The sequence below is a fragment of the Caretta caretta genome, chromosome 9 (assembly GCF_965140235.1).
Source record: "Caretta caretta isolate rCarCar2 chromosome 9, rCarCar1.hap1, whole genome shotgun sequence".
NCBI classification, from domain to species: Eukaryota; Metazoa; Chordata; order Testudines; family Cheloniidae; genus Caretta; species Caretta caretta.
Window position 1 is genome coordinate 27,285,498 of NC_134214.1, and position 26,985 is coordinate 27,312,482.

The 26,985-nt window shown below is 40.1% G+C and overlaps 2 protein-coding genes and 1 long non-coding RNA gene across 11 annotated transcripts in view; 1 reads left to right on the forward strand and 2 right to left on the reverse strand.

Annotated features, from left to right (window-relative positions):
- Positions 1-11,004, reverse strand: part of LOC142073174 (uncharacterized) — a 37,290-nt gene extending 26,286 nt beyond the window's left edge. The window contains exons 1-2 of the long non-coding RNA XR_012669879.1: positions 10,889-11,004; positions 5,478-5,640 (exon numbers count right to left, since the gene is read on the reverse strand). This is a non-coding gene — a long non-coding RNA (uncharacterized LOC142073174). The remainder of the gene's footprint in view (positions 1-5,477; positions 5,641-10,888) is intronic.
- On the forward strand, positions 1,361-22,534 carry IGSF10 (immunoglobulin superfamily member 10). Of its 2 annotated transcripts, XM_048863439.2 has the most exons (7): positions 1,361-2,008; positions 3,165-3,414; positions 5,796-5,925; positions 7,891-8,281; positions 9,888-14,327; positions 14,978-15,878; positions 20,301-22,534. In XM_048863439.2, the coding sequence occupies exons 2-7, from the start codon at positions 3,179-3,181 to the stop codon at positions 22,207-22,209; spliced, it is 8,007 nt and encodes a 2,668-aa protein (XP_048719396.2). In that variant the 5' UTR covers positions 1,361-2,008; positions 3,165-3,178; the 3' UTR covers positions 22,210-22,534. The 2 variants fall into 2 exon arrangements, with proteins under 2 accessions (XP_048719396.2, XP_048719397.2); XM_048863440.2 differs by lacking the exon at positions 1,361-2,008 and having other exon boundaries at positions 3,329-3,414; positions 5,753-5,925.
- Positions 22,231-26,985, reverse strand: part of MED12L (mediator complex subunit 12L) — a 334,051-nt gene continuing 329,296 nt past the window's right edge. For 4 of the 8 annotated variants that reach the window (XM_048863447.2, XM_075132179.1, XM_048863442.2 and 1 more), the window contains one exon: positions 22,231-26,564. In XM_048863447.2, coding sequence (XP_048719404.1) covers positions 26,469-26,564 — 96 coding nt within the window. In that variant the 3' untranslated portion in view covers positions 22,231-26,468. The remainder of the gene's footprint in view (positions 26,565-26,985) is intronic. The other 4 variants (XM_048863444.2, XM_048863443.2, XM_048863445.2 and 1 more) reach the window with 1 other exon arrangement.

A 26,985-nucleotide genomic window follows, 5' to 3' on the forward strand; every position in this document is an offset into this window, starting at 1 on the left:
AGCGATTGATTTCACAGAGGGAGGGAGGGAGCGGGGAGCAAATGAATACAAAACAAATCTGGTCTATTTCTTGTTTTGATCCACTCCATCTGTCTTTTACATCTTTGGCTGGCAGCAGACGGTGCAGTAGGACTGCTAGCCATCCTCATCTCCTGGCTACTCGCCAGAAGACGGTGCATTACAACTGCCAGCAGGACTGAAGACAATGACCTGGTCGAGTCACTCCTATTTTACTCCCTGCCCCCATGTCTGCCCAGGCACTCCTGCTCGACCTTACCGAGGTGGCCAAGAGCACCTAGGCCATGATGACGATGGTTATCAGCCCTATTGCCCGTCTGCTGTCACAAGGCAATGAGCTGCTGCTGTGTAGCAATGCAGTACCACGTCTGCCAGCACCCAGGAGACGTACAGTGACAGTGAGCTGAGAGGGCTCCACGTTTGCCATGGTATGGCGTCTGTACAGGTAACCCAGGCAAAAAGGCACAAAACGATTGTCTGCCGTTGCTTTGACGGAGAGAGGGAGGGTGGGCCTGACGACATATACCCAGAACCACCCGCGACAATGTTTTTTGCCCCATCAGGCATTGGGATCTCAACCCAGAATTCCAATGGGCGGCGGAGACTGCGGGAACTGTGGGATACCTACCCACAGTGCAACGCTCCGGAAATCGATGCTAGCCTCGGTACTGTGGAAGCACTCCGCTGAGTTAATGCACTTAGAGCATTTTGTGTGGGGACACACACAATCAACTATATAAAAACGATTTCTAAAAAACCGACTTCTATAAATTCGACCTCATTTCATAGTGTAGACATACCCTTAAGAGAGATGAAGCCTGATATGATTTTACAGAGACGTTTTGAGATGTTTAGATGATGGTATAGTAGAACATTATCCGTGACACAGGTATACAGAAACCAGATACAGTGGTCCAGAGTCTTTCACACCAGCGCACAGAGGAGGCAGGACTGGAAGGACTCTGGGACCAGAGGCAGTGGGGAGAAGGGACAAGGAGGAAGTTTTGCACCGTATGGGATGGGGAATTAGAGAGGTGGGGGTAGAGGGGCCTGCGCTCAGGGGCAATGAGCATGGTGGGGGATTGGGAATTAGAGTGAGGGGGCAGAGGGGCCGTGCCCTGGGGCAATAAGCCCGGTGGGGGATAGGGAATTAGAGTGCGGGGGGGGGGGGGCGGAGGGGAGCGCAGGCAGTAGCGGGGGCACATGGGCCGGTGCCCCAGGGCGGCGTGGGCGGACTGAGGCGGAGAGGGGCAGAATCAGGAGAGCGCCGGAGGCGCCCCGGGGACCTAGGTCCCGCAGCTGCAGCCCAGAGGAGAAGCGGCGAGCCTGGGGCTGCGGGCGGCTCTTGCTGGTGCTGCCCAGCAGGGACCCTGCCCGCTTCCCGAGGCAGCAGCGGGCCGGGCCGGCCGCGGGAGAAGGCGCCTCTCTCCCCCCAATCAGCGTGCCGCGGGAGCCGGGGGGCGTGCCGAGCCCGTGCGGGGAGTGCAGGGCACAGAGAGGGGCTGACAGCTGCGAAGAGAGGACACGGGAGCCCCTCACTCCCCCCAGGCTGCAGCCGCACACGCGGGCGCAGCCCAGAGCCCCGGCACCTGCCCAGGGAGGGGCGAGAGAGCCGGCGGGCAGGGGCACGGGCACGGTCTCCGGACCCCGGGGTTCAGGCTGCGGGAGGAGCGCTGTGCGCGAGCAGAAGCCAGGCGAACACGGCGCGCGGGAGACTTGCCGGCCACTCGGGCCATGCACCTTGACTCGGCTCGGGGGCCGGCGCCTCGCTGAGGGCGGGGGGAAGGTAGCGCCTCTGACCGCTCCTCCGGAGCCCCGGGCGCGCCCTGCCCCTCACCTGACTGGCTGCTGCAAAGGGCCTTTTCTCAGTGCCAGTGGGGGCCGGTCTTCCCGTCCCCCTAGCGTGTGTCTCGCTGCTGGTTTTCCATTCATAAACCGAAAGCGGCACTGACGGAGAAAAAAACCAGCTAATTACAATTTTGAGTCTCAGGTACGGTCCTTTCTATGGTATTAGGGCATTTTTGTATGGTCTTTGCAATATTCGCTCTGACCGTCTCACCTTTGCTCCTTGCCCAGGTAAGACTGGACTTACAGTAACTGGTTTAAGCGTAAAGTTCGTTTATGAACATTGAAAGGGCTGAGAGTTTTACTTATTCATCATTTATAAAGTGCTGTGAAAAGGCAGCTCTGGAACCAAATCTGGCTTCTCTTATTCACCTGAGCAGGCTTATTGCAGTCAGTTGTGCTAACTGCAAGAATCAAAGGAACTGGATGTGGCCTATAGACTCTTTAAACTCCCAACATCCCTTGGATTTTGATCCAAAGAGATGCTGAGTAAATTGTTGATTTCACTGAGAGATGAGGGTGCTTAGCACTTCCGTGGTTTAGGGCACAGATTTTTGAACAAAAAGAAATTCACAGTTCAAAATAATGCAATAGTCTCTTCTTCTGAACTTGTCTGTAGTTAGACTGTTACCAATGCAGCTCAGTTCAGGGAAGGTTTAGATCCCAGCAAGCTTTTAATACCAGACTGTTAAGTACCAAACTCTAGTAGCTGATTATAGACATTCCTGGTGAACAACCATCTCTGCTGTGGAACTCTATGCCAACCCTTGCAGAAGCAGAGTATTGGAGGGGGGATTCATTGCTTGGATATAGTCTAAAGAATAGAAAGAACAGGATTAAATTTGAGTGGCATTAGTCATGCTTCTACAGGCTGATTTTTAAACTAGCTCAGATTCTTTGAAATTTGTTAATTTTGTTTGGAGTAATTATTTGGCAAGAAAGGAGCTGACGTGTTCTTTGGCAAGAACAAATCACAAGCAGATTTATGGATGTTTTAAATAACCAAAATCATATATTTGTAACAATAATCTCTTTAGGGTGTCAGGTTTATTACTACTTCTACTACTATTACACCTGTAAGCAATAGCATGCCTAGTGCTTCTCATTAAAAGTAAGAAACGGTGCAGGATTTTTTAAAATTATAAATACTTCAAGCTATTGTATCAATTTGAAAAATGAGGAAAACCCTACAGTTTTTATGGTAGCAAACTTTTCTATAATAGTTGTACAAGTACCCGGGTGTAAGATACCTGATACTTATCTCACAATATGACTGCTTGTGTTTTTTGTTTTGTTTGCAGGGTTGCATTTGTTCATGCTTGCTGTGAGGGATGTTGTTTTAGGATTAGCACGCAGGATGAAAGTAAAAGGCAGAAGCAAACCTTGCTTGCTGGAGTTTCTCTTCAGTTTCTGCCTGGCTACTCTTCCCAGCAGTCGTGCCTGCCCCAGGCTCTGTGCCTGCTATGTCCCTACTGAAGTACACTGTACATTCCGGTACCTCACAGCCATCCCACCACACATCCCCCAAAACGTGGAGCGCATCAATTTAGGGTATGTTTAACATCTGCATTTTATCTATGCTGTGCAGTTAACTCTCATTGCCTTGCAAAATATAATTAGAGTTTCTGGGTTTGTGTTAAAATTGATTTTAAAAACCTTTAAAATCTACTATTTTGCAGTATTCAGAATTCATTACAGTAACAGCTGGCAAAACCTAATGTTCTCCCACATTGATTGGGAGTTCAAGGTTTCAGATTCTAGGGGCCAATTGTTAAATAATTTAAGGAATATAATTTTTAAAAACAGATAAAAACAAAATTTATTTGGTTTGAACGATAATTTGCACAAGAATAGACATCCACTTTCCCTTTTCCATAACTGGCAGTCTGAGACTTGATTTTCCCCACTACTTTTACCCCACCACCTTAATGCAAAATCATGTTATCACTAGGGATGGAAGAACCTCCAAGGATTTGGAGTATACAGTTCTTTCTTTTATACTTATCTGAACCTACTGAGTCTGTAAAAGTGAATTCAGAGGATTCCTGCCTGGAATTGAGATCATCCTTACAAAGGTTAAGACTGGAGTGCAAACTCAATAGGTCTGTTCAAATTCATGCTTTGCCACTTCCTGTGTAACATTTGGCTAGCCATTTAGTCTTTCTGAGGATGATAATATTTTCTACCTCACAGGGTTGTTGTGAGAACAAATTGATTAACATATATGGGTCTCAGATACTATGAAGATTAGTACCAGCACTTCCACTTTGCACATACTGTACCATGAGAAAAACTTTTCATATGATACTTTGCCTCCTCTGTTTCTATCTGCTAATTGGATATGAAGTAACACTTCTCTGAATATTTGTCTCAGAAACTATTCTGTTCTATAATTGGGTACATTAGGGAGGGAATAGATGTTTATTTTATCCATACTGGTTTCTCCCTTTTTATTTCTCAGAAACCTTCAAGTTATCTATTCAAATTTGTTTTTCTGTAATGCCCTGTTGTGAAAGTCTTGATAATACAATCAAACAAGACCAGCCAGCAACTTTAAAAAAATCTGTATCTGAGTGTGTCTAATCCATATCATTATTATTAGAGGGCCCGCTAAAGGGCTGGCTAACAGTGGCCACAGTTCAAATCCAGCCCAGGCTGATAGGACTTCATCTTGACCACTGAAGTCAACAGGAGCCTTTCCATCTACTTAAGTGGGCATGGCATCAGGCCCATAGTGATCAAGTGCCCAGCACAATGGGGCCGCAATCCTGATAGGACCCTTTTGGTTCTACGATAATATAAATAATAATAATTATTAAAAACAACTACCACCACTACTCGGTGATTTTTTGGCCCATGAAAAATAAGCTTCAATTCTCTGTCCAGGTCCTGGTGGGGAGGCATCCACATCACCATATCCCTGATCGTAGTCAATACTGAAGAGTCATAAATATGGTGAAAGGATTAGAAAATATGCCTTATAGTGATAGACTCAAGGAACTCAATCTATTTAGCTTAACAAAGAGAAGGTTAAGGGGTGATTTGATCACAGTCCATAAATACCTCCACAGGGAACAGAAATTTGTCAATGGGCTCTCATCCAGCAGACAAAGATATAACAAGATCTAATGGCTAGAAGTTGAAGCTAGACAAATTAAAACAGGAAATAAGGCACACATTGTTTAATAGTGAGGGTAATTAACCACTGGAACAATTTTCCAGTGGTTGTGATGGTTTCTTTATGACTGGCAATTTTTAAATCAAAATTGGACTTTTTAAAAAAAGATACAGGGTATGTTCTAGTTTGAATAGGAATTATTTTGGGGAAGTTCTATGGCCTGCATTATACAGAAAGTCAGACAAGATTATCACAATCACTTCTTCTGGCCTTTGAAACGATTAATCTAGTCTTGTTAACAATCGCAGCACAGAGCAATGACCGTGAACTACGTCCTTTCGACTCCATCTGCTGTTAAGGCACGTTGATGGGGTAATGTGGGGAAGCTTGTATTTTCTGTGTAATAAAGATTCCAGCTGATCCCACCTTTCACCAGCCATGAATAATTTTGAAAAAAAAAATCATAAAAATTCAATGCATTATTGTAGACATTTACCGGTACTGAAGCTCCTTCTCCTCCTCCTACACAAGAGTCCAAAGATGGCAATTTTCTTCTCATGTTCTTGCATCCATCTACTGCAGATATTTCCTCACCTACTTGAATACAGTCCACAGGAATCAGTCTGTGCCAGACTAGCAAAATCTTTGAGTTTTACCTGCTAAGATGAAAAAAGCATTTAGAATTTGCCTTGTCACATCAGAACTAAAATCTACCTTTGTTATGCATTTGCAAAAGAAAGTTTTCTTTTGTTTTTTACTTTTGAACTTTAGCTGACTGACTAAACCCAGATCTGGAATGAAATGTTTGTTACAGTTACAACAGCTTGGTTAAACTGACCGAAACAGATTTTTCCGGCCTGGAGAAACTGGAGTTGTTGATGTTGCACAGCAATGAGATCCATACAATCCCTGACAAGACATTCACTGATTTAAATGCATTACAGGTAAGAACTGAAATTAGAAGGTGGTCTCATCTTAGTTTTGCTACAGAAAAATCAACAAAAGGTACAAATCTATAGGAACAGACCTGTCGTCCATTTATCTTGATATCCTGTTTCTAATGGTAATTCTGAAAAATGCTTCAGATGAAATCATGCTCTTCCCCTTCCCAGTGTAATTAATTTTGAAATACTGTACCCACAGGGGAAATTTCTTTCTGTCCCAGCTTGGCACTTAGATACCAGGCTGAGGAGTGTGGTGAATATCTGCCAGCACTGTCCTAGCTAGTACTTCTAGCAGTTGCAATTCTTATTCATATCCACCAAGACAAAAGGGAGAGTATTGCTGCAAAGCTCCTTGTATGACAGAAAGAAAATGCTACATTCTAATATTAAGGGCAGTTCTTTGATGTTATTTACAGTGGATGAGACAGGTTTATAATATTTGGTGCTTTATTGCTTATTTAAGATAAAACATTAGTAAACTTATGACAGTAGATCTTCTCTAAATTGCATATCCCATCATTTGCACACAGAACCAAGTGGGTTTCTTAGCATGTCTCTGCAGAGATTTCCTAGAAGATTGTTATTGGAAGGTCATATATAACAATTACTTTATTTTTATAAAGTAAATTACCAGTTCAGAGGCAGTTCTGCATTGAAGCAGCTGGTGCATTGTGCCATTCAGAAATATTAGAAAATTAAATAAAATATACTTATCTTCAGACCAACTCTGTGTGCAGCTCACACATATTAATTTAAAATTATTGACTTTCTACTTTCCACCTAAGGTAACTGCTGCAATGCCTCTGGCTGTATTAGTGCATATTTCACAAGGGGTAGCTCTAACAGATGGACTTCAGAGCATTTTGCACTTCATTGAACAGCCTGGAAGCTACAGTAGAGAGCTGAGGGTTTTTGTTGGTTTGTATTTCAAGAGTCCTCTGGCAATTAAGGAGAATAAGGGCTTGTCTGTCTACACATGGAGTTAGTCAGGAACAGCATTTTTGAATAACTCTACATGTGGACACTTTTATGCCGGAATAAAGCACTCTTGTTTTGGAACAAGAGTGTCTACATATGGAGTTATTCAGGAATAACTGTCTACTGAATGTAGACAATTCCTAAAAGTTTCCCAACTGAAACTTTGATCCACAGCTGCTATTAACTAGAAGAACACAAAGTATGACTGTAAATAATTATAACAATTAGATTTGGCAAATACTTGAACAAAGTAGATTTTGTGCATTATTGTTGCTTTTTGTATTGTTTGTTTACTCGCTAATTTGCAACATTCAGTAATTCATAAAGGCATCACCAGTTCTTTGTGAGGATTAGGAAGCCAGTAAAGAACATACATACTAAAGTATGTAAAGTATGATTCCGACCTGAAAAATGATTGCAAAAATGGTTTTATCATTCCATATTTATTAGCACTCAATGACCTTTTGCCAAATTTGCTCATTTTAGACTGCACGTCTGCAAACAAAGTGCCATCAGAAAGTTGAGTTTGGCTAGCACATTCTCTCTCATAAAAAAGATCCTTCAACTGGGACTGAGTTAATAATTCTTTTCATTATTTGTCAGACAAAATATTTGTTGGCCAAGAATCCAGCTTGTTCTTCCATATTTGTATAGGCATTGTAGTAGTAAGTGAAGGAAAAAAATATACACTCACTTATTTTATGGTCCAACCCTGCTTACCTTCTTCACAAAAGCAGTTTGATTGGGACTATTGGTATGAGTAAAGTGTATACATACATTGGCCTGTTGAATATTTGAGGTCATGTCTGACCATAACCACTTATAAAAATGATAATATCTGTTGTTTTTTCCCATAGTGCCTATGACTCATATATCTAGGTACTTCACCTGAGTAGTAATAATTCAAAGTTGGCTAGAATTCTTCTACTAATACCAAAATAATGTAGTTTTTTATTAGACTTTTTATCCCTATCTTTTCACCAACAGGTCTTAAAAATGAGCTATAATAAAGTCAGAATACTTCAGAAGGACACTTTTCATGGTCTCAAGAGCTTGGTACGGTTGCATATGGACCACAATCAAATTGAATTTGTACACCCAGAAGTTTTCTATGGGTTTATATCACTGAGGCTGGTGCACTTGGAAGGAAATTTACTTAAACAGCTTCATCCAGATGCTTTTGTCACCTTGCGCTACATCCAGATATTTAAAACATCCTCCATAAAGCATATATACTTGTCTGACAACTTCTTAACATCACTACCACAAGAGATGTTTTCTTACATGCCTGAACTAGAGAGCATATACCTTCATGGAAACCCTTGGTCCTGTGATTGTGATCTACAATGGTTTGTAGACTGGGCAGAACAATGGCCAGGTACAGTACGAGCTGAAAGATTTCTGTTTGTTTATACCTTCTTACTAGATTGGTGACTTCCCTTGGGGTCTTTGCAAAGGAGGCATCATTCTCTAGTTGCTACAGGGTGAGCCTGAGATCTGGGTTCTGTTTCTAATTGCCACTGATTTAATGTGTGACCATAACCTCTCTAAGCCACCATTAAAATGGAGAAAATAACTTCCAGGTTTTGAAAGTGCTTTGAGATTCTTCGTTGAACTGCACTATTTAAGTGCAAAGTATTATGATGACCAGTTAGTAATGTCTGGATAGAGGCATTATAGTAGTCATCTGTTTTTGTGTGTGTGCAAATTAGTAATTAAATTATTTATGAAGAGTAAGAGATTGGTCATTACTATAACAACACTTTTTAAAGTGTAACACTTTATTCTGTGACTTTCTGTTGATCTTCTGTGACTTCCTTGTCAGCTGTTTAGAATGTTATTCCTTACCATTCCATGGCCCCATGGTGCCTTATTCCCTTAAATTACCATGCATCTCTTTTATTTCCATTATTGTTGGCTAGCAAGGTGCACGCACACGCATGCAAACGGAATATCTGAATGTTGTTTAGTGGCCTAAATGAACTGAGGTTAGTGGTCCCAATACATTTCCAAGCTCAGGTATCTCTAAATGGAACCCTTTTTGGCAGTGCCCAAAGCTGAATGTTCAAGAATGAATTATCTTCTCTCTATACAGGTGAAAATGTTGAAAGAGAATGAATTATCCTCTCTCTCTCTCTAAGTGGTTCCCTCTAGGGCTAGACTGAGGTACATTTTAGGTGAAGTGCGGATAGAGAGATGCATTAAATGTGTAATATTTTCTGTGTAGTTTACAATTTGATAACCAGAACAAATACTTTTGTTAGTTTTTATATTTTTAGAGCATACTATGGTATTATGGTTTGCAGTCTTAGTCTCAGGAATAATAATTATTTACAAGAATAAGCAGCTTTCTTCAGACACATTTTTGAGATAAATTGTTTTCATGACAAAGCATAACCAGATGATGTTACCAAATCACTATAAGATGTGTGACAAATGATTTTTTGGAAAGCTTGAGATAAAAGGGAAGGATTGTCTTTTGGCTAAAGGAGAAGAAAGGCAGCCTTGGATAAGTCCCATTGTTTCTCCAGGGCTTGCCTTTGTGGTCATTAAAAGAAGGAAAGTAATAATTGCCTACCTCACAATGGTAAGCCTCAATTAATTAGGGCCATATTGTGCCTGACCACAGGGAAGGTGCACAAGTGAAGAAGAGGGCACAAGGAGTTTCTTCTCCTTTTTGCACCCCTGAACAGGATCTGGGCACAATAGAACAATGCCTCCTACAGCTCTTGCTGGAGCTGTGTGCTTCCCAAGGCAAGGCTGTGGCATGCTGACTAGCTGTGATAGCAATGATAGTCATGCTGAAGGTTTCACTAATGGAATAGGCAACAGTTAAAATAAAGCTTGGTGATGACTTAAAGATCTCTGTTGTCAATACTTCATAGCCCTTTATTCAAGGAAAGATCTTTCAGCAAAATATAAGTTGTTGTTTTGGTACTGGAACTAGTATCACAAAAACTTACATTATTTTTTCCTCCCCCTAGATATTATAAAGTGCAAGAAAGACAGAGGTTCTTCTAGTGCCCAGCAATGTCCAGTTTGTGCCAATCCCAGAAATTCTAAAGGCAAACATTTAGTTAACATCCCATCTGCATCTTTAACCTGTAGTAAGCCAACCATAGACCCCTCCCTGAAATTTAAAAACATCACTATGCCAGATGAAGGGGACTTCATTTCCATCTCTCCCAAAGATTTTATAGCTCCCATTGGAACCATGATGTTGAATATGACAGACCAAACAGGAAATCAAGCTAACTTGGTTTGCAATGTTCAAAAACCCACAAAAATGTCCCCACTCTCATTTGACAAAGATGGTGATAATACAGTACTCAAAGTATCATTTTCAACATTTCTGGTGTGTAGTATTGATTATGAACACATTCAACAGCTGTGGAGCATATTGGCCCTATACAGTGATTCTCCCCTGAAACTCGAAAGGAATCTCTTACTGACCAAAGTGCCTTACATCAGTTATAAGTACAAACAGACGTACTCTGAAAGTGAAGAAGTTTTTACCAATGTAGAGAGTGAACTGACAGCTGAACCTTCTTGGCTGCTCCAAGGCAAGGTGGCCTTACAATTAAACAGGACAGCAACCACATTCAGCACACTACATATTGGATATGTAACTGATGCTCAAATTATCTTGCCCAATGCTAATGAAAAACAGTTGAGACACAGCTGGGCCATAATTTCAAGAGATAATAAAACAAGAGTTGAACACACAGTTTTAGTGGGTGGGACCGTGGAACTGGACTGTCAGGCATTTGGTGAGCCTTCTCCTACCATTGAATGGATATTAGCTGATGGGAGCAAAGTTAGAGTGCCATATGTTAGTGAAGATGGAAGAATCATAATAGCTAAAAGTGGAAAATTCACACTGCGGACAGCTGATAGTTTTGACACTGGAGTTTATCACTGCATAGGCACAAATTATAACGATGCAGATGTCCTAACATTTAGGATCACAGTGATTGATACTTACGTGGAACACAACAACGTTAATGGGGCTCAACTTTCGGCATTCATTGGTGACACACTCTACCTTCCATGTCAGTCTGTTGGTGTCCCAGATGCATCTATTAGTTGGATCCTACCTGAGCACACAGTTCTTCATCAGTCTGTAAGAAGCAAACATATTTTCCACAATGGTACACTAAAAATACAAGAGATGACAGAACGAGATAGTGGCTATTTTAGATGTGTAGCAGCCAATCAACATGGTATGGATTTTTTGATTTTCCAAGTGCTAGTTAAAGTGAATGAGGGTGCTTCACAAAAACAAAAGACAGCTCCAGAAGAAAATGAAGAGAGAAATGGATCTGGTCATGAGGAGCTTAGAGCTGCTACAAAACATAAGTATCCATTAGCTACTGTGCAAACTTCAGTAACAAGTAAAGCACCCACTGATTCTGCATCCAGAAATCAACCTATAGGGATTGCAAATAAATGGAATAACTATAGAGAGATGACTTACAAACGCAATGGGGACAAAATAAACAGACGATTTAGGGGACACAGAAGACAATTCACTTCCTCAGCCAGGAGAATTGACCCACAACATTGGGCAGCATTTGTTGAAAAAACAAAGAAGAATTCCACTTTGCCAGAAAAACAAGAAAATGCCAGAACAAAATCACCTACACCAGACCATCTATCCTCTAAGGTGTCTGGGCATAAGGAAGAAACATCTGGTGACCATATACCTCCAGAAGAAGAATTTATTATACTAGCATCTGAAGCACCAACTATACCTACTCTGAAAAAGGTTTCAGCAACTATTGTAACTGAAGAACCTAAAACTACATCAAGTAATTCCAAGTCTAAAACAACTTCTGTCATGGTTACAGAGGCAGTAGCTCCAACAGTTAGTCCATGGATTACACAGTCTATAAGACCCAAGAGCAAAAAGCCAAATGCAGATCTAACATCTGCAGTCACAAGACCAAACTCATTGGAAACTTCTGAATTAAATCAAACATCATTAACTATTATACAGCCATTAACTACATCTAGTTTAGTGAATAGTACAGCTAAAGACTTTAATCCTAAACACAGATTGGTGTCTTTCGGGGAAAGTAATCAGTATTTAAAAATCATATCTACAACACAAACAGCAGATGTTACTGAAATTACCAGCCTTGTCACTTCCCAGAACATAGTTGAAAAACCTGATTTATTTACTGAGTCTATTGATAAGACTTCAGCTAAATCAGATCATCGAATATCTGTAGTGACAGTCAGTGAGCCAAACACTGAATTTGGTCACATTTATTTTCACAGTACTCAAAAAATAACAACTCCTAAACTACCACCAGGGTCAACTATTATTACTCATCAGCAGATTCAGATAATTAGAGATGTTACAGCTAATACACTACAGTCAAGACAACGATATGGAAGACGAAGGAAAATTTCTGGTAGAAGACGAATTATTAGACCAGATCGAATTCCAGCTATCAGAGGACATAGATATAATTTTGTGAGTCAAGAATCCAGTAGAGAAAGTACAACTCTGCCTCCAGCTATGGAGCTGGACACAAAATGTCTATTGTGTTCACATCCCGCAACTCCTTCCAGAAGTTCACTTGAACTGCTTAGCCCAGAAACACATATGCCCCCACCTGTGAAAGTGGATATACCAGAACTCACATCAGAGCAGCCTACAAGTCAAACCACAGCATTCCTGGCTGAAGAGAAAAACAGACTCACTGCAGAAGGAGAAAAAACAACTCCCACTGTAATGCCTTTCTATAGTGAAAGCACACAGGGTACCCTGCAAAGGAAACTAGAGGACAGTGCACCATTGCAAACACACACTGTCAGACTCCCTACAACTGCAAGACAGACCCTTAGTGTATCTATGGAAACTACAACTTCTGCAGACAGCAAGACATCCTCAAATGTTAAATCCATCCTCCCAACCACTAAAATTAGAACTTCTTCCAAAGTTTTAAGAGGAAAAATTCCTTGGCACCATCTCTTTGGAAAGACACACATTCAAAAGGAGCTATTGAAGAAGCTACCCAGACGACGAACAAGTACAGTGCCATCATCAGCAATAACCAGCATGCTTCCTAAAACTACTGCAACGCTATCCATAGATAGAGTTTCTCCTTTACATTTAACAACAATTTCAGTGGAAGTGAATCAAACTGATGGTCTCTTATCCCTAACTAAACCTATCAGTCATGACAATAGTATGTCCGAGAAACAGTCTCCCATTCCATCTCTTACTACTGCAGAACTGCCATCTTCAGCCTATTCTTCTAATCTTCCAACTGTTATGAAGAAAGAAATACTTGCAACAAGACCAATGCCAACATTTAGATCTGCTACTGTTCCCCACACTGAAATGAAAATCACTAAAATCAAAGCATTCAGAGCTGGAAGGAGGAGAGATCAAAGGAGGAAAAAGCCCCAGAAGATTACGACTTCACAAAGCATTACTACAAGCCATAGCACCACCACTGCTTCATCGGTGAACACAACCTTGTATATCCTGACAACAGCTAAGTCTTTAACTAAGCCCACCATCCCCATACCCACTGAATTTCTTTATAAGAACACAAGTGTAATCCCAATTACAACTGTGCCACAGATTCTTCACACAGAAGAGGTAACTAAAGGTTCACCTGCAACAACTATGCAAACATTAACTAGAATTACAACAGCTGGGAACACTCAACCTGTTAAACTACCATCTGATGTTTTCTCTACTGAAAAACCTGCCATTACAATCCCAGCCACATCACCTTCTTTGAAGCCTTTCAACACCACCACAATATTACCTGCCACATCCTTTGTAACATCTGAATCAGTGCCTAATCAACAAAACAAAACTATTGTAATGGTAAGTAAAAGACCACACCAAAAAATGGGAGAGAGAGTTATTCAGCAGAAACATACAGCACAGGCAACATTTCCTGACAAAGCTGAGCTCAGTACCAAATTTCCTGCTGTAACTACCCATGTGATCAACTCCAGCATACAGCATCCTACCCCATTAACATCCCAAATAACAGAGACACCACACACAAGTATCATGCAAATCACCTTATCTCCCCAGTGGGAAAACAAGTTTTGGCATAAACAGTCTCCTGAAGTTTCAGAAATAGGCAAAACATTAACAGTTAATACTCTGACTACATTAAAATCCCCACAGAGCTCCACTCCATACACTCCTGCAAGGAGAAGGGACAAGGACAATTCTGTCAAAAGCTGGTTTGACAAGACAGCAGATCAAGAAACCAACAACAACCTCATAGCCCTAGACTCTTTATATAAAAATAGATTGGCAAAGCCTAGAATAGTGGGAGGAAAACTGGCTGCTTTTACCGTTTTGGCTAATTCAGATGCCTTCATCCCTTGTGAAGCGACTGGTAATCCCCTTCCCACAATTCACTGGACTAAAGTGTCATCAGGTAAGCCATATAAGCCTTGTTTAAAAGGTTGTCTTCTACTATATATTAGCAATAAGACAGGCGCTAGGTGCACCATGCTGGGATATAGCCATGCTTTAGGTGGATACCAGCCATAAAGCAATAAGATGAATACTACATATGGCTGAAAAGTAGTAATATTCCAGCACTGCACATACATCCTTAAGTGTCTTACTGTATTTATAAAACGGCTCTTCAAGAAAGAGAGAGAAAGGAAAAAAGGTCAATCTGTATTTAACGTTTACCATATTCAGCATATGTTAACAATAGCATTATTGTAGTGAGGCCTATACAGAAGATCATGCTTCTTAAGAATCCACCTGTAATAAGATCCTGCGCTCCATTGCTGAGCAATTCTGTTCCCCCCACCCCCTGATTTTTGTTGGTTCCGTAATACATCTTTCACAATATACATAAACACATGCACTGGTATTCCTCTCATTCCTGTCACTGTTCTTTAGCCCTTATGGGACAAAAAGTGTGCTCAGATACCATGGTGATGAGTGCAGGATAAAAACCAAGGCAGCTGGTTTTTTGCTAGCAATTATTATTGTATTAGATAAAAAGCAAAAGTAAATAAATAAAGGCTTCTTATGTAATATAAATATATTTTACTTTTTTTGTTTAATTAGGGACCGATGTATCAAAAAGCAAGCGTGACAACAGGTTTGAAGTATTTGCTAATGGCACCCTCTCCATCCAGAATGTGAACATTCAGGACCGCGGACAGTACCTGTGTATTGCTGCCAACCAGCATGGCTCAGATCGGCTCCTGGTCACTTTGTCTGTGGTGGCATATCCACCGAGGATCCTAGAGGGCAGGTCAAAAGTGATCACTGTCCATTCTGGAAAGCCTGTGTCTGTGAAGTGTAGAGCTGAAGGTAGGCCCATCCCTACCATTTCATGGATTCTAGCAAACAAAACGTATGTCTCGGAATCTTTTCCAGGAAGTAAACAAGCGTCTATGCAACCAGATGGCACTTTAATAATCAAGGAAGTCACTGTTTATGACAGAGGGCTTTACACATGTATGGCTAGTAATCCAGCTGGTGCCGATACGCTGACAGTAAAACTACAGGTGATTGTGGCACCTCCTGTTATTTTGGAAGAGAAGAGACAACACATTGCAGGAATTATGGGTGAAAGTTTGAAACTCCCCTGCACAGCAAAAGGAAACCCTCATCCAAGTGTTCACTGGGTCCTCTTCGATGGAACAGCAGTGAAGCCTCTGCATTTTGTAAATGCCAAACTGTTCCTGTTCTCCAATGGAACCCTCTACATAAGAAACATAGCTCCTTCTGACAGTGGGAACTATGAATGCATAGCTACAAGCTCCACTGGTTCAGAGAGGAGGGTGGTAAATCTCATGGTGGAACAGAAAGATACAATTCCCAGAATAGCAACTGCATCTCTGAAAATGACTCAGCTGAATTTTGGGGACAGATTGCTTCTGAACTGTTCAGCTACTGGGGAGCCAAAGCCCAGAATAATCTGGAGGTTGCCTTCCAAGGCAGTTGTTGACCAATGGCACAGGTAGGAATGTTTCTTTGTGACTGAGCTCGTTTTATTTTTCTAGTGCTTACTTTAACATTGCAGACCACAAATCACTGAAAGAATTTTCTTAAAGAGTCAATCCTGTGATATTGCCAAGCATAAATGCCTAACGTACAGTAACTCTGCTTAACTGAAGCCAAATTTGTTTTTAACCCGCGATAAAAGTGAGTAATCTCTAGTGACAGAAAATGCAATTTTATTGTTATATTTCTAATATTAATGGCCCAAATTCAGCCCTATTATAAGCGGGTGCAGCCCAACTAAATCAGTGAAGCCTAATCTATTCATGCAATGGCTGAATTTAGGTCATTTTATTCTGTTCTGATTTAAGGCCAAATCCTGAACATATGTATGTGAGTTGAATAGGATTTGGATGTTAATATAAAGTTGACCCTCATGCAGGATATATACATTAGAGCAGGGGTGGGCAAACTATGGTCTACAGGCTGGATCCGCCCCACAGGATTGCCACCCCTGCAGTGCCGCGACCCCCACGCTGCTCCCAGAAGCAGCCAGCACCACGTCTCTGCGGCCCCGGGGGTGGGGGGGATCGCAGAGGGCTCCGTGCACTGCCCTCACCTCCAGGCACCACCCCCCACAGTTCCCATTGGCCAGGAATGGAGAACCACAGCCAATGGGAGCTTCAGGGGAGGTACCCACAGGCAAGGGCAATGCGTGGAGCCCTCTGTCCCCTCTCCCCCCAGGGGCTGCAGGGGCATAGTGCCAACCGCCTTCCAGAGCAGAGCAGCGCGGGGCCAGGGCAGGGAGCCTGCCCTGGCACCGGTGCGCACTGCTGCTACCCCGGAGCCACTCCAGGTAAGCGGTGCTGGGCTGGAGGCCCAAACCCCTCCTGCACCCTAAGGCCCTGCCCTGAGCCCCATCCTGCACACCACACCCCCTCCCACACCCCCCCATTCCCTCCTGCACCTAACCCTCTGCCCTGGACCTACATGCAATTTCTCCACCCAGATGTGGCCCTCGGGCCAAAAAGTTTGCCCACCCCTGTTTTAGAGTAAGCTTGAGGATTTTTACTTTAGAAAGGCTTTTACATGCCATACGTACCACAGAAGAGATTTAACATAAATCAATTAAATTAAAGGCATCTCAGAGCACAATGGCTACAGAGAAATATAATAAACTTACTATAAATCTGGTATACATAGTAACAATTTAATTATGCTTTGTAAGATTGCTTGTTGAAAAAAACAATTTAGCAGTGACAATGATAGTTTGTGAATGTAGTAGCAAGCAAACTGATATAGTTGGATATCATATAAATATTTAATTGGTAACAATTAGCAATTTATTTTTATAAAAATAAACTGCTTTCCCATCACAAAATTTAAAACAGTTGCACAATAGAATCTAAATTTGTTGGAGCAGAAGTGGGGACAGTTTAACTGTTACAAAATAAAAGTTTTGATTGCAAAATTCCAAAACTAATATAATTGCTAAAAATATGAAAAGCCATTTACTAGTTCATTAAGAAACAGAATCTAGTGAATATAGTTTCTCCTGAAAAGCAAATGGAATATAGTGAGAACACAAATTTATAAAATGAGGGTCTTGATTACTCTTGCAACCTTTGACAGCTGCTTTGACTTCTGTATTTTATGGCTGAGCTGACATGTCTCACATCCTAGCCAGTTACAGAATGAGTGCAGCTAAGACTGGGGTACCAGTTAACATACTTTGTTTTGACTATGTGCATACACCAGTTGCCAGCCATTTGGCTGCAGACAGACTGGCATTACTAAAGTATTCATTTGTTTACTTATAGATTGAAAATATCCCCTACAGGGAAAACCTATAAAACCTCATTTACTGTATTAAAAGCAAAATCCTGTGAGTATATAGTCCAATTACTGAAAGTTGGTAACAAATTTACTGCAGTATGTTACCGGCAATCAGTAAGTATGACCAAAGAAATTAATTGTTTCACAGCTTACATTGCAGTGTTAAAATTATTATTTCAAATGGTAAATAGCAGTTTAAAAGGCCCAATTCAACAATGACAGTCTATTTTTAACAAAAAATAAATAAATAAATAAAAATCAAATCTGCTTACACTGAGTTGATTTAAATAAAAGTTTGCAGTTTATTGTAATGTCTACCAAATTCATACACACAACATACTTCCTTTGTACTCACTTTATTAACACTGATCTTAAATGGCCAGATCTGGAATTCTGCCACTAGTGGAGAAGAACATGGTGGATGAGCTTTAGATGGAAGAAACAAGGGGATGTGCCCAGGTTAAATGCAAGACTCCACCTACACTTAACTATTCTGTTACTGAAAATCAGTAGAGCAGGAGATAGTCCAGTGAGTCTAAGTTACTGCCAGTTTCAACGTGATATTGCTTTCAGTGCAAGGGAGTCCTAGCTTTCTAGCTATGTCCTGCACACCAAAAAAGCTGTAGAACCTTCTGTCTATCACCACATATCACTGTTTATAGGCTGCTAGAAGCATTATAAATTAAGATGTTTTTTACACAGAGTTTTGAGGAAAGGTTTATTAAAGCCTGCCACTAAAGTTCCTCACTCATCTTCTCCTGTTTTCTGGGATCTAGTTATTGAACAAAGAGCTGGAGGGGGGAGGGCAGTGGGGGTGGTCGGGTTCATTCTACAACTCCAGAGACTGCTTCATGCTCTGAAACTTACTTCCCAAGCAAAAAGTTCAAGCAGATTAGATTTCTGATTATATGAACAACTTCCACAATTATAAAACCTATACTTTTAGAATTCCTCCCAAAAAGAGACTTGTTGAGGGTTTACTTAGGAAAACGTAGGTCTACAGGGTTTACTTAGGAAAAGCTAGGTCTATGAAGGTGTCAACTGCACAGATTCTTCATTTCCAGAGTTTTCAGCAATATTGTAAAACGGAAAGGATCACTTTATGCGGCAGAGCTTAGTAGCTTCACAAAAATGGTACCTCAGTATTAAGGAGCTCCTAAGTTCCGCAAGCATGGAATGGTTATTACCAGATTCAGATGAGCTCTGGTCCTGAAATTTTGGTGTGTAGAACATTTATAATTTAGCCTAATTTTTTCTTTAGTGCGGACTAGGTAGTCTTAAAAAGGCTGAATGGGAGAGATGAAGAGGAAAAAACAAAGCTTTTCATACAGTGTGCAACAAAGGCAAAACCCTAATTAAAAAACCAGGCATGTTCTCACACTGTAGATGAAGGTTTTCTTCTGCAGCTGTAAAGGGTCAGAATTCGCCCATCTCTCTTGCCCATGTCCACTTTTCCTGCAGAAGAGCAATATATGACCCACACTTTACAAGTGATAACCCAATAAGCATGTATTATTAAATAGGTAGCTATAATAAATGGTTTCCCATTTAAAATTAATTACATTCCCTTTAATGTTCATTTTATGAATGTTTATCCAGATTATTATTTTATACATTTTATTCACTATAAGACAAATAAATGATTTATAAAACCTGGGTATAACTCTACCCCCACCGCCCCAAGTTTACACAGGATGGAAATGGTAGAAGGAATGTTTTCCTTAGGGCCTAATTCTACTCACTTGCACCACTGAGTCTCCGAAGAATCTCCACTGAAGTCATTAGAATTACATTCGTGCAAAAACTGGTGTGAGATCAGAATCAGACTCCAAGGTCCAGATTATCTGGTGCAGCATGTTCTAACTAATGTGTCACACTGCAAGCATAAACTGGCTCTAAATTCATTTTAAGCATCCAGGAATCAATCATCTTACTATAAGGATGATCTTGCAGTGGCTGTTACACCATGCACTCCCCTTGCTGCAGTTGTCATAGGGAAATGTGACAACAGTCATGATGCCCTTTATGCCATGCTGATCCTAGGTTGTGTATTCAGCCCCCTGGTGTTAGAGCAGCCATCAGGTTGTTTTAACACAATGCAGGAGAAAAATGTCTATACCCACAACTGCTGCAGGAGAGAGAAGTGTAAAGGAGAGCTCTAAGTCTGCTTTGCATACAACCATCTGACCTATGCTAGCTGCTTTTTGGCTTTGGCTGAAGTACTGGCCCATAAATTCTGGATCTCTCTTCCCCTATTGATCTGATAGAGCCCAAGTTTGATGACTTTCATGGCACATAGCAAGATTTATTTTCCCAGTCTTTGAGGGGGGGGGGGGGTTGATGTGGTCAAAGGGGGAAGATAAATTAGTCCTCACAAAAATGGGGGAACAGGGTTGGGAAAGATATTGATATATCTTTGTTTTTCCTTAAAATGGATAGTGTACATGTACCTACAGCATGGGATAGGCACAATTTTAAGATATAGAAGAAAAAAACCCACAGCAATTCATCCACTTGAGTCCATACATCTTTACATCACTTATTAGGGCTCAGTGTTCTTCTTTAGCATGTGGCTACATATTAAACAATTCTTTTTTTCTTCTAGAATGGGAAGTCGAATCCATGTTTATCCTAATGGATCCTTGTTTATCGAGGCAGTCACAGAAAAGGATGCAGGTGACTATTTATGTGTAGCAAGAAACAGAATTGGAGATGACCTGATCCTGATGAAAGTCAGTGTGACTATGAAACCAGCAAAGATTGACCAAAAACAGTATTTTAAAAAACAGGTACCATATGGAAAGGACTTCAAAGTGGACTGCAAAGCCTCTGGGTCACCTGAGCCAGAGATCTCCTGGAGTTTGCCAGATGGCACCATGATTAATAATGTGATGCAAGCAGATGACAATGGACGCAGGTCTCGGAGATACATTCTTTTTGACAATGGAACTCTGTATTTCAACAAGGTTGGAATAGCTGAAGAGGGCAACTATACCTGTTATGCCCAAAATACATTAGGAAAAGATGAAATGAAGGTACACATTACAGTTGTAACAGCTTCACCTCGTATAAAGCAGAATTACAAGACATATGCTAAAGTAAAAGCTGGGGATAATGCAGTATTTGACTGTGAGGTTGTTGGAGAACCCAAGCCAAAAATATTTTGGTTGCTACCTTCCAGTGACATGATCTCATCTTCAACAGACAGATATTTACTGCACATTAATGGCTCACTGTCAGTCAGCAAAGTGAAACTGTTGGATGCTGGGGAGTATGTATGTGTTGCCCGAAATCCTGGTGGAGATGACACAAAACTTTATAAACTGGATGTTATTTCTAAACCACCCCTAATAAATGGTTTATATACAAACAAAACTGTCATTAAATCAACAGCAATAAGGCACTCAAAGAAGCAAATAGATTGTATGTCAGAAGGGACACCTTCCCCTCAAATTATGTGGATAATGCCTGACAATATTTTCCTAACAGCTCCATACTATGGGAGCAGAATAACAGTACACAAAAATGGGACACTTGAAATTAGGAATGTAAGGCCTTCAGACACAGCAGATTTTATATGCATGGTACGTAATGATGGAGGAGAAAGCATATTGGTAGTACAGTTGGAGGTATTAGAAATGCTAAGACGACCAATGTTCAGAAATCCATTCAATGAAAAAATCATAGCAAAAGCAGGAAAAACTATCGTATTAAATTGTTCAGTGGATGGAAACCCTCCTCCTGAAATCATCTGGATATTACCCAATGGCACACGATTTTCCAATGGAGCCAGAATTTCCCGGTATCACATAGGGAGTAATGGTACCCTCATCATCTATAATCCTTCCAAAGATGATGCAGGAAAGTATCGCTGTGCAGCTAGAAATAAAGTAGGCTACATTGAAAAGCTGATCATCTTGGAAGTTGGTCAGAAGCCCACTATTCTTACCCATTCAAGAGGACCAATAAAGAGCATCAGTGGGGAATCATTATCCCTTCACTGTCTCTCTGATGGAAGCCCCAAACCAAACATTATATGGACAGTACCAAGTGGCTATGTGCTAGATCGGCCTCAAATTACTGGGAAATACATATTACTTGAAAATGGTACTTTAGTTATTCGAGAAGCAACCATTCGTGACAGAGGAAACTACCTGTGTAAGGCTCAGAACAATGCTGGAGAGTCGTCTATAACTGTTCCTGTCATGACTGTAGCCTATCCCCCACGGATTACAAATAGACCACCACAGAGTATACGCACTACGGCTGGGGCAGCAGTTCAGCTCAACTGTATGGCACTGGGGATACCAAAACCAGAAATCACATGGGAGCTGCCAGACCACTCTGTGCTTTCCCCAGCTAGTAAAGGCAGACCATCTGGAGGTGAACTTCTTCACCCCCAAGGGACATTAATCATTCAGAATCCAAAATCTTCAGATTCTGGCATGTACAAGTGCATAGCTAAGAATCAGTTTGGCAGCGATTTCACAATAACATATATTCAAGTTGTTTGAAATGAGAAATACAGGCTGAGCAGTTGTTAACAAAGTCTCCATCTGGACTGAGTTTATTTGTGGAAGTTTAATCAAAGGCAGCCAAGAAGCATGTAGGTGGATCCAAATACATTTACAATAATCAATGTACAATGAACATGCAAAAGAGAAAGACTTGGGAAAAATTTTTGCAGTATGAACTAGAATGGATTTACTCAATGACAAATAGACTTCAATTAAAAACATAAGGCACTTTTATTTTGCCAACAAATAGTTAACATCAAAATAAAACTGCTTTCCAGAGATGTACCTGAAAAATCTTCAGTAAAGGATGGCCTTTTTTTAATATTAGTTTCTTATTGTCCATCTTGTATCACTATGATAAGCATGGCACACATAATGCAAAAATATTTAAGAACAAAAGAGAGGAAATTTTACTGTGATTTAAATTGCCTTACTGATATGTATGAATATTTTGTAGTTCTTTTATAAATATTTCACAGAAAATAAGTGTTTAGCTATTTTAAATAATATGACATTTTATTCTTTCACAATGGAGAACTTTTTCCTGGGCAGTAGGAGAAATACAAAATGATTTAATAATGCTCTCTAAATGGACAATAGGGTTTCTATTAATCTTTGTTTAAAAATTCAAAAGCAACAAAACCTGCTTATTAAAACAGAGTAGCTTGGTACAATGTCACTTTCACCACACGCTCAGCTTCTAATTAAATCAAATTAAAAAAATAAGTGCATCAATTTGTATTGGAATTCAGAATGAAAGGGGCTCAGTCAAATAGAAAATAGTCTTCCCAAGCATCTGCCTCCTGCAGATTCAGGAGAAAGCCCCGTTTCAACAGGAAATGGCCACTTAAGCATTCTGCGCCGGAGAAGATTTTTGGACTCCCTGGGGCAAATAAACCTCAAAAGCTTAAATCACTAACTGACTTGTCTTTCTAAGAGAGGTGTTAATGTAGGCTCACGGCACAGCTCCAACACCAATGCAGAACCTGAGTATTTGCAGGGAATGCTGGGCCTAAACTCACAAATTTGGGACATATGCATGGAGCAGAAGCCCCTCAGTGTTACTCCTCGAGGTCCTTTCCACACCAGCAATATGGCAGGCTGGTTTTGCTGCGACTGGTTCCCATGCCCATAACCTGAGCTCTGTGATCCCTTCCAACAGGGATCATAGATTGCAGAGTGGAAATTAATGCCTCTTTAGCAGTAACCACAGAAAATCTGTTAGATACAGGAAATGGTGTAGAGCAGTTCCTACCATGTAATACCATCCTAGTACCTTACATCAGCAAAATGTCATACAATATTTAAAACTATCATTGAAAAAATAGGTATAGCTCAATTACACATTAAAAAGGCCCTATAATAGAAACCCCTGTACAGTAACAAAGCAACACTCCTCCCCAACCCATCTGTTGAATTAATCCATAGGTCATGCAGGCTCTTGATACTCAGAACATGGTCAGGATGTTTCCAAGATCTGAGTGCAGATTCTACCCCATTTGACTAAATTTTAGTCAGCTGGTGAAAAACTTTAAAAAGAGGCCACAGTCTAAAGCATGACTGACTGTTTTGTGGTGGATCAATCACTTCTTGAGATCAGCCACATATATAATAGCTGCTTGTTCCTTCCTTAGTACTGATAGAGAGGTAGAGGAAAATTGTCTGGATTAAATAGGTCTGTTTGCTTAATCTCAGGAATGTCTTTAGTCCCCAGTGAAGAGCATTAAAGGATAGTGGCCCAGAGGATTAACAAAAATTTCACTCCCATTATAAACCATTCAAGGGACAGTGAAGGGAAGTAATCCCAGTGCACAGGAAACCAAAACACATTTTCATCGAAAAAGCAGCAAAAATTAGAAGTATCCAAAGACCTGCCACTAATATGGTATTAATAAGTCTTCCTAATTGTGGTCACACACGACATTACTCTGATTTGCTGAGAGGTTAAAAGTAACTAGGAACGATGAGTTGGTGGCAAAGTTATTTACATGAGCTTCCTAGCCAGCTCCAAAACCTTAGGATCAAAAAGTTGCAAGCTTGTTCATTTGTTTTTAAAAGAGTTTTTGTTTCAACCTGATCTTTTTTGCTGAATAACTTTGACTCAAGCAGAGTCAGGACCCAAGAACTTCTGGGGCTTTGCAAGGCACAGGCAGCCTTTTGTTGACTAGGTCCCCGGGGACCACTGAACATTGATTATATGGTAATCTAGGTTATTTTTGTTTAACACAGTTTTAAATCTTTGCTCCGAAAGAAAAATTAAAGTTAAAATTGTATTTTGCTTCTGACGCTTTCAATGCCATTAATTTGTAAACAAACAAATTCTACTAAGTAAACATGCACCTCCCAGTTTTGCCCTCAGCTAAAACCACGAAGCCCCACTGTAGTCAGTGGTGTTGTGTGGATGTGGCTGAGGACAGAAACTGGTCTTAAGTCTGCTTTTCTGTGGTTGATACTATTCTAGTAATATGCAGTCACTTGAAAGGACAGGGATATCGACTTTCATCAGGCTTTTTTTGAAATACCTAATGTAAAAAAAAGAAGAAAATAAATGTACAGGTACATGTTAACTTTTCAAAACAGACAACCTATTCATTTAGTGGAATGAGTGGCCTCTCTCTTTTGATACAAGCTGAGATGGTCAAGTGAAGAATTTTTGAGCTAAATAATTTTGACAGTGTACAAAGCAGTTCACAAGAATTTTATTTCAGTAAAGATGCTGACCGATCCTACTGGTTGTTTTCATGGGTAAGACTCTGCAGTGTGGAAATCAGAATTAGATACAAATTACTGATATTATGATTTTCCACACTAAACTGTTTATGAAAATTTAATTATCTGGGCTGTCATACAGTTCTACAATGCTTGCTGAGTGTTGACTCTCTTCTATTCAATGTAAGTCTGACTATGACACTACACAGTACACTTATATTATGGCAAATTAAAAGATGAGTTAATACAGAACATGAGAACAAAATTCCCATATATTTTGAAATGCCCTGCAGGTTTCATATTCAAAATTTGTGCATCTAATTCTAAAAAAATATCATATGGAGTAACTCTTAAATTACATGGACCCATAGTAAATTTACTGATTTTTTTACTCTAATATGAGCAAATATACCACATACTTGAACAAAGTTAAAATAGTTATAATCTCTTTATAATAAATGTAATGTATAACTTGTGCTTTTGCACCAAATTTATAAATGCAGTATGCATTACACAACCAAGACTATCACCCAACATTAAGAATTAAATTAAAAAAATTAAGTACTTACCATACAAAATAAATAATAAATACATCTATTAGAGGAAGAACTCATTTAGGTCAAGTTCAATATATGCGAGGCCCAGCTAGAGCACTGTGGCAACAGCAAAAGGGATTTGCGGGGCTTTTCGACCCTGGCACAAGCTTCCACAGGCCAAAAGCTGGAAAGAGACTTTTGTTGAACCTAGCACGAGACCCAGAGATCCAATTCCCATTGAAGTCAATGGAAATATTGCCATCAGATTTCAACAGGACTTGGTTCAGGCCCTAAATGATTTAGAGCAAAATCTGTTGTGGCTATTCAGGCTTTTGTTACCACATTTTGTACCCTCACTTCCAATGAAATTTGCATTAAAAAGAAAAATGTGAAGCACAGCTACTTCTAGTAGGTTTATTAATGTTACATTGTAGCTTTTTAGATGAATCTTAGGAAGTTCTAATACAAGCAAGAAACCCACTTCAGCACCTTCTTTCCACAATGAAAGCAAGAGAAAATTGGGTACTTTTAAACAAAGAACTTTATAAAGTGCTTATGAAAATTACAAACAGTCAAAATTAATATGATTTAAATCAATGCTTATTTTACTATTGAAGAACTAAGGAGAACACTTTAATGAACAAATCAATCTTTATGCCAAAATTGGAAGTGCCTTTCAAATCAGTAGTTTGGTCCAGTGCAGTTCTTAAAAAAAGAAAAAATGTTTCCCACAAATAAATAAATCCAACATTCTTTAACCCTTTTAAAGTAACAGTACCCTAAAAAGCACCAAATTCTTTGCAACAACTGTGTTCTTTAAATAGGCCCACAAATCATACATTTAATTCCAGTTAAATGCAAAAAAAAAAACCCCAAAAAACAAAAAACTTTCACTTAGTTACATATTCACATCAATTGCAGCACAAAAAATACGTATTGAAAAAATTAAAGAGAAAAAAATTAAAAATTTGCTTTCTAGCAATAACTAGTGCATTGAATTTTGATTTTTCTTCAGTGCAAACATAACACTACATCTTGATTCCACCTTCCAGATTCAGAAGTGTGAAGAATGCCCATATTGGTTAACCCCTTGTTGTGGCTGGTTACCTAAATAACAAAAATAAAGCAAAGTGTTTACATGTGTTGTGTGTGCTGTACAAAATTATACATGAATAAATACCTATATTTCAAATCACCATAATAAGCAATAAACAAGGGTCAGAGCAATCCATTCAGAAAATGAGGACTTTTCAAGACTGAACAGTTGCAAATTAAGAGTTGGATTTTGCACACCCACCACACACAAAATTCCAGGATGGGCCCTAAAGATGACCTTTCAAACAATAATTAAGTGCAAGCAAATGAGATGACTAAAACAATAAAAGTTAAAAGCAACGGTTTTGTAACACTTGTTTTCCTGGATAACCCACATTTCTTTGATGGTCTCATCAGTTTCTGCAGCATTGAACCTTTCATTAAAAAAAGGGAGGACTCTGCACCTGTATTTCCCTGTTCCACATGTGGATCA

Coding starts and splice junctions, on each gene's coding strand:
- IGSF10 (XM_048863439.2), top strand. CDS start 3,179: ATGCTTGCTGTGAGGGATGTTGTTTTAGGATTAGCACGCAGGATGAAA. Junction 3,415..5,795: donor GTGGAGCGCATCAATTTAGG/GTATGTTTAACA, acceptor TGTTTGTTACAG/TTACAACAGCTTGGTTAAAC. Junction 15,879..20,300: donor GTTGTTGACCAATGGCACAG/GTAGGAATGTTT, acceptor TTTTTCTTCTAG/AATGGGAAGTCGAATCCATG.